Source organism: Colobus angolensis, unplaced genomic scaffold (genome assembly GCF_000951035.1).
Source record: "Colobus angolensis palliatus isolate OR3802 unplaced genomic scaffold, Cang.pa_1.0 Scaffold65, whole genome shotgun sequence".
In the NCBI taxonomy this organism is placed as follows: domain Eukaryota; kingdom Metazoa; phylum Chordata; class Mammalia; order Primates; family Cercopithecidae; genus Colobus; species Colobus angolensis.
In genome coordinates, this window is record NW_012120154.1 from 958460 (window position 1) to 966371 (window position 7912).

At 43.4% G+C, this 7912-nt stretch overlaps 1 protein-coding gene across 3 annotated transcripts in view; it reads right to left on the minus strand.

Annotated features, from left to right (window-relative positions):
- The window catches only part of TNRC6B (trinucleotide repeat containing 6B), a 190410-nt gene that overhangs the window by 22610 nt on the left and 159888 nt on the right, over nt 1-7912 (minus strand). For all 3 annotated transcript variants that reach the window (XM_011964173.1, XM_011964172.1, XM_011964170.1), the window contains 4 exons: nt 6831-6968; nt 4172-4348; nt 2534-2680; nt 2188-2283 (listed from right to left, as the gene is read on the minus strand). In XM_011964173.1, coding sequence (XP_011819563.1) covers nt 2188-2283; nt 2534-2680; nt 4172-4348; nt 6831-6968 — 558 coding nt within the window. The remainder of the gene's footprint in view (nt 1-2187; nt 2284-2533; nt 2681-4171; nt 4349-6830; nt 6969-7912) is intronic.

Below are 7912 nucleotides of genomic sequence, written 5' to 3' on the forward strand. Positions count from 1 at the left end.
CCCAGGAGGCGGAGCTTGCAGTGAGCTGAGATCAGGCCACAGCACTCCAGCCTGGGTGACAGAGCGAGACTCCGTCTCAAAAAAAAAAAAAAAAAAGAGAAGGTTATAAAGGTAGGCTGGGGACTGATTAAGATACTATTAGGAGTTTTTGCAATGGATTCAGCAGGGAGTGTTTAAACTACTGTGATAGTAAATAGAACGGAACAGAAGGAATAGGTATTTGAAATATGATTGCAGAATAAATCACTACGGAGAAATCGTAACTGCCTGGATCCAGGGATTGAGAGAGAGAGGAAAGAGGAAGAAAATACTGAGGTTTTGTAACTAAATGATGCATGAGATCATAATTTTTTTTTTTTTCTTTTTTTTGAGACGGAGTCTCGCTTTGTCGCCCAGGCTGGAATGCAGTGGCGTGATCCCGGCTCACTACAAGCTCCACCTCCCGGGTTCACGCCACTCCCACCAAGCCTCAGTCTCCTGAGTAGCTGGGACTACAGGCACCTACCACCATGCCCAGCTAATTTTTTTTTTTTTTTTTTTTGTATTTTCAGTAGAGACGGAGTTTTACCGTGTTAGCCAGGACGGTCTTGATCTCCTGACCTTGTGATCCACCCGCCTCGGCCTCCCAAAGTGCTGGGATTACAGGCGAGAGCCACTGCACCCAGCCGAGATCATTAAGAAACATAAAGAACTGAGTGGAGAAGGAAAGACACTTTTGGGGGTGGGGAAGTACAGGTTCAGTTTTAGACAAGTCTGAGGTGATTCTTGGGCCATCTCTCAGATGAATTTTCAACTGCTGGAAAAAGATATATAGTTCAATCTGAGATATGGGCATTTATAGGTGTAAAAGAGATGGGTAATCAGAGTAAGTTCTTACATGTAAAAGAAATCTTACAAAAGTATAATGTAAGGTGGTGGTTCAAAACCTGGAATATTGAGATGTCTCCTTTACATACTTGCTCAGAACTGAGGCAAGTTATATCAGCTCTCAGAACCTCACTCAGTTTCTTTATCCACAAAAGAGTGATAACAACAGGACTTACTCATAGCCTTTGGTGAAGGTAAAATAAAAATTCATGTGGAAGGTTTAGCATGATGCCTGGCCTGCGGGATCACTCAGTGAGTGGTAGGTTATTGTTGCACTACTGATAGGACACAGAGGTGGGAAGAAAAACAAGACAATCTGCAGCCCACTAGCCTGCCGCGTCTTCGTAGGTGGATAAAGGTATGCTTTATTTGCTTTTACCTGAGCAAAGCATGTAAGTCATAATGACTTTAACAGCTTAAGGTCTGACTTGTGCAAACTGAGGGTGCCAATTACCAATATGTCTACCAACCAGTAAGGCACTATGCTCAGTGAGTGACTTCAAAGCCTTTATTATATCCACTAACTTTTCCATTTCCTAATGTCTTTCAAAAAAACATGAGGAACTTACCAAAAGATGCTAAAATTAATCAAGGTTGTTTTGTTTTTTTTTTCTTTTCCTTTGGCCATCTGCCCTTAGCCTTTGTCTATAAGTGGGAGGATTTTTAGAGAAAAGCCAGCTATAATTGGCTACCTTAGGAATAATAACCTGGCCTTAACTGGTTCTTCTCATGACCCTTGACTTCTTAGCAGCCTTGGTAAAAGAGAAGCATGTTGGCCGGGTGCAGTGGCTCATGCCTGTAATCCCAGCACTTTGGGAGGCCAAGGTGGGCGGATCATGAGGTCAAGAGATCGAAGACCACAGTGAAACCCCATCTCTACTAAAAATACAAAAAATTAGCCGGCCGTGGTGCTGAGCGCCTGTAGTCCCAGCTACTCGGGAGGCTGAGGCAGGAGAAAGGCACGAACCCGGGAGGCGGAGCTTGCAGTGAGCCGAGATCGTACCACTGCACTCCAGCCTGGGCAACAGAGAGAGACTCCATCTCAAAATAAAAAAGAGAAGCATGTGTGTCATCAGGACATGACTACAGCCCTCTGGATATGCCAGCTCATCCCAAAGCTGTATCTGGCTCATCCTTCCTGAGACTAGAAGTTCCTCAAAGATATAGCAAATAGAAAAGGGTGTGCTTCCATCTACACTGACCTATGCTACTGAACTTCTCTAAGAGTATACCTTACGAAATACATGCCAATTTCCTTTATAAAAGGGAACCTGATGAAAAAGTGCTAACCAAAGGGAAACCAAAACTTCACAGTCATACCTGAAGTGCTATGAACGTTGGTAAAGGAGTTGTCAGAGGCACTGTAGGGCCAGGCACCAGGTGAAGGCAGCGAGGTGTTGAGGGAAGAATTAGACCCTTGGGTAACAAAGAAGAAGAAGAAAATACTGAAGATAAATGTCAGTATAACCAGGGAAACCTTGAGAGTATTTTATTTAAACTTCAATAGAATGGAGGACAAAATATGTCTAACAAATAAATGTGAAAAGCAATATTCTTACATTTTTTGGTTAAACTTTTAGGTACCAGCAAGTACAAATGAAGTCACAAACTGACAACTATGAAAATGCTGGGTGTTGAATATATAAGAGATGCTTCGCTCAAGTACCTGTGGTGTTATCCCGCAGCAGTTGGTGGTCAGTATCTACAATGGGAGATGTGGCTGTACCCCCCAGCACACTTCCTGGGGTGACATAGGGGTCAGATTCAGGGTCAATGTTTTGGATACCTTTCCATGGCACTCCTGGTTGGAATTCTGAGACAAGGAAAACAAATATTAGAGAAGGTTGTTTTAAAAAAAATGATAATAGTACTTTTTTGATATAAGAAATGGGTCTGCGAAAAGTATAAATACTGAATTTATTGTCTCTTAGATTTTCATCACAAAATTAAGGGAAAAAAAATCAGCATGAACATACACTCTTGCCAACGGCACCTTTGTGTTACCACACTGTCTATGGTAGTGAACTGGAAGCCACAGCTCATCACAGCCTGGCCCCGGTAACCTGATCCTCCTGCTCCCAGGAGACTTCAGGGCTGAAGGCAGGGGAGGCAGGAGTAAGGACTCTGGTGTTCACAAGAATTATCCAAGCATCTAGGCCACGAACTGGTGAAAATATGGGCTAGAGATCAGTGGTCTTTCTCACTTTCCTTACCAGATGTTGGCCAAAATGCAAAAAATGTAACACAAATGATATTGCTACATAGAATGTCCAGGGATAACCAGCAGGGATAATTTAGCTTAGCAAGAGAAAGCCTAGAATATACAAGAGAGCTCAGAATTTTTCTATTGGTCAATTTAAATCATTTTAAAATTTTAAAGCTATGTGACAGAATAAACTTCTATTTTCCAAATCGTGAAGAGAAAGAGCAATGTGTATCATATATGAACAATCTGCATTACACAATTCTACTTTGGCCGGGCACGGTGGCTCACGCCTGTAATCCCCGCATTCTGGGAGGCTGAAGTGGGCGGATAACCTGAGGTCAGGAGTTCGAGACTAGCCTGCCCAACATGGCAAAACCCCGTCTCTACTAAGCATACAAAAAATTAGCCAGGTGTGGCGGCAGGCATCTGTAATCCCAGCTACTCGGGAGGCTGAGGCAGGAGAACCGCTTGAACCCGGGAGGCGGAGCTTGCAGTGAAGCGAGATCGCACCACTGCACTCCAGCCTGGGCAACAAGAGCGAAACTCCATTAAAAAAAAAAATTCTACTTTAATAAAATGAAACTATACATATTCATGTTACAAATACGCATGCACAGAAAGAGGTCTAGGAGGACATATATTTATGGAATTACTGATTTTAATTTTTGCTTTATTAAATGTTCCCAGTTTTCTATCATGAGAATAGATTACTATATCCAACAAAAGAGGAAAGAAAAATATTAACAAATAATCTCATTGCAATCACTACTGCATACCTACAGCCTAACTGATAATAAATACTTGCCTAAGAACTAACAGATCAATTCAACAGACACTTCAAAAGAACCCATGTTACAAGGCATCCTATGCATGGGACGAATGCCAAGTCCCAGCTACAATGTCACTTATCCCCAGATTCCCCATCTAATGAAAATCATCTGTCTTCCCACAGCACATGCCTTGCTTCTAACAATTACTGAATGAAAAAATGAAAGCAAGTACCTTAGTAACATGAGTCAAAAAAGCAATGTATTCTGAACCTGAAACTCACAATTACAAAACAAATGCTATCCTGGAAAAGCATTTCCTGGACAATACCTGGAGGCCAGCTGGCATTGCTGGATTTACTTCCGATTTTATTTGTTGGTGGAGATTTGGCAGGTAACCAGCTATCACCAGCAGGACCCGTATGGCCACCCAGTGTGTCACCAGGGATGATATCAAACTGGTTGTACGGTGACCCTCCTCGGGTCTTACCAGGGGCCACTATAGCGCCTGAAGAAAAGAGAGGATATTAAATCATCCAGAATAACTCCTATGAATAGAACTTGTCTATTTTTTATTCATTGGAATGCAAACAGTCTTCTGAAGCTGATGGAGTATATACAAACTGCACTGGAATAAGAGGTTGCATTCAAGACTCAGCACATAATTACTAAGCAGCATGTCTAACAAGTCATTTCGCCTCTCTGAGCCTCTCAGTTCCTCACTTAGGCACACAGGATTGTTCTAATGCTCCAATGTTACTTTCAGTTTTAAAAGTCCACGGTCTTAGGAAATTAATGAAACGTTCACATACGAGGAATCTGACCATTATCCCTAGTTTCTATGCTAGCGACTCAAGAGTGAGAAATGGGGAAAATTCTAACAATTTGTAGCACATAAGAAGGTTTTAGCTAAATTTCTACTGATGCTACCCACCCAGGTTCTTAAGGGCTGGCTGATCAGGCTTAGATTAGCTGGAAGCAGCAGTGTAAACAGAGAGTCCATTGGAGGGAAAAGCATCTGCAATTACTTTAAATTCCAACGCAATGAGATGGAATTCCCGCCTAGGGTCTTTGCCAGCACAAGACCAGCAATGAACTCTGCAGCTCTGGGATTCATGGCCTCACACATGAAGAACAGCAAATCCTTTGTAACTGGTTTCCTGAGAGCACTTCAGTGGTTTTGTCGGTGCCCCCATCGTGCATTTTTATATGCTAGGGGCAGGAAAAGAATTAAAAGCTTAAAATTGCCTTGAACTAACAAAACATGCACTTTAAATAAAACTTTAGGTGTCAGTGAGATACCAGTCTACTTACTTCTCAAATGAATTTTATATATGGTATTGGGTCACTTGATCTATTCTTAGGATGCTGCTTGTGAAGGGATAAAATTATTTCCAGGGTGATGCAGCCTAATGGGATTATTATCAAAACTATCTCCATGCTCAGCTAAGAGGACATTTACTTTTCTGGAGCCACTGACAAATCTGGCTCAGAGGCGCATTGTGGTGAAGCAGTGGAAAATGAAAAGCTCAATTACTTTGGGGATTGCTAAGGAGATGGGAAAACATGATCTATAAGCTCTAAAAAGGCAAGTAGAGATTTTGCCTTTGAGATACCCTCTCACATGCCATTTCATATTTATTATCATGCACCTATCATGTCTTTGGGGACAAGGGGACCTGGTGAATCATCAGCCTAAGGAAGCACTGAAAGAGCCCAAAGCTATAGATGACAGTGGGCTTATTCAGTCCACAAACAGATTTTACAATTTCTTTCTTTTTTTTTTTTTTTTGAGACGGAGCCTCGCTCTGTCGCCCGGACTGGAGTGCAGTGGCCGGATCTCAGCTCACTGCAAGCTCCGCCTCCCGGCTTTATGCCATTCTCCTGCCTCAGCCTCCCGAGTAGCTGGGACTACAGGCGCCCGCCACCTCGCCCGGCTAGTTTTTGTATTTTTAGTAGAGACGGGGTTTCACTGTGTTAGCCAGGATGGTCTCGATCTCCTGACCTCGTGATCCGCCCGTCTCGGCCTCCCAAAGTGCTGGGATTACAGGCTTGAGCCACCGCGCCCGGCCAGATTTTACAATTTCAATAAATCACTTTTGACTTCATGCCATGAAACCAAACGATAATGCTCAGAGATGGCAGGCAGAGAGCTCCACGTGGCTACTTCACCAGCCTCCTGGATGGGCTTATTAAAGAGTGGTTTATGAAGGAAACCTGAAAGGCTTCAGACTGAATGACTTGGCTGGGGCTGAGGCCTGCCAGGGCGCTGCAGCAGGAACAGCCAGACACCTATTTATACTTGGTTCTCATGGATACAGTTAAGTCCAAGTGAATTACTGTCAAATGAAACAAACACTGAAACAAAGGCTGAAGGAAGGTTCTGAGACCTTTTATCTGTTTTACGGGAAATGGAGAAGCCCTTACAGAGAGAAATTGAGAGGAAAAGCCAACCAACATCACCACCAAAGCCTGCAAAGCCCTTCAACGCTGACCTGCAGACACTGTAATTCACATAGAACAAGAAAGCTTTGTGGAAAGTTCAAATCTCAGTATTATGATCTATTAGCCCTCTTTCGGAGATTAAAAGACAGGAAATTTTTAAAAAGCTGATAAACTTAATATGGTTCAAACAACCAACAAGATAGGTATTATTACGATCCCCTGCTCTGCAAAACAAAGCAAAACAAACTCAACAAGCTGACTCTGTTCCCTCAGCCAACTTACTAGGGTTTCACCTTGGTGGGTGCCCAAGTTCACTGCTACCACCCTCAATCATGGTAGCTGAAAAATTCTGCTCTCTTTAATTAGAGCTAGCACTTTATATTTCTTGTAATTCAACATACACATGACTGTGACCTTCCTCCACAGGCAATCACAGGATTCAGGAGGAAAAGAACACCAAGTTCTGTACTTCAAAACAGTATTATAGAATGTTTCATCAAGACCTGATGTGAGTTGGGGGCTCTAGCTTTCAGTGCTTCTCTTACCATTTTTGTGCATACTGGCTTCCTGTGTGGCTACAGAGGGCAGCCCCTCCATCATGGAGGTCCACTGTTTAAAGCGAGACTCAGTTCCAGCCTCCTTCCCACCAACCATGCCATAGTCCATGCCGCCAGAGCTGAAGCCTAAAAAGGAGAAGACCACATTTTATAAGTCTCTAGCATCAGTACCAAGAGTTCGGAAGCACAGCCCACGAATGCCTTCAAGTGTCATTCAAAGACTAATTCACAGAGTTTCTCCACTCAGAAACAGGTATTTTTGATTCCAAGCTTTGATCTAGGCTCTTACTCACTAAGTAATGTCTCTCTGTGAAGGTGTGAAGACATGTATGACTGTCATCGATTAGGTCTGTCTCAGTGCATTCCTGCAGGCCCTTTTTCATTTAGCTGGTATTTGTGCCAGACAGGATGCTGGGGCCAGCCACTCTCCAACTGAGATGGAGAAGACTACATCCAGCCAATGTAGTGCAACAGCAGTGACAGAGCTGTAGTCAGGGTATCTTGGGGGAGGAAAGGCTTTGCAGAAGGAACATGTGATCGAGGCCCTAAGGTAGCTATTTGGGGAAGTCAAGCAAACCAAGTACAAAGCTCTGACTCTTGATAACCAAGTGTGTTTAGGGAATGGTGACACATTCAAATGACTCCAATGTTTAGCTAACTCTGGGATGAAGTGAGGCAGAGAGTGCTGGGGGATGGGGAGAAATGAAGAGTCGTGTCATGTAGGGTCTTTATGTATTAGGCCAAGGAGTTGGGACCTTTTTTTTCTCTAGGACAACAGGACAGTGAACATTTTAAGCATGTTAGAGGATAACTAGTTGTATTTTAGGAAGAGAATTGGCAGCCTGAGCGTGGGGTGGGTGGAGGTCAGGGCAAATCAGAAAGAAAAATTTGAAAGTAGTCTTTTTTTTTTTTTGAGATGGAGTCTCGCTCTGTTGCCCAGGCTGGAGTGTAGTGGTGCGGTCTCGGCTCACTGCACTCCGCCTCCTGGGTTCATGCCATTCTCCTGCCTCAGCCTCCTGAGTAGCTGGGACTACAGGCACCCGCCACCACGCCTGGCTAATTTTTGTATT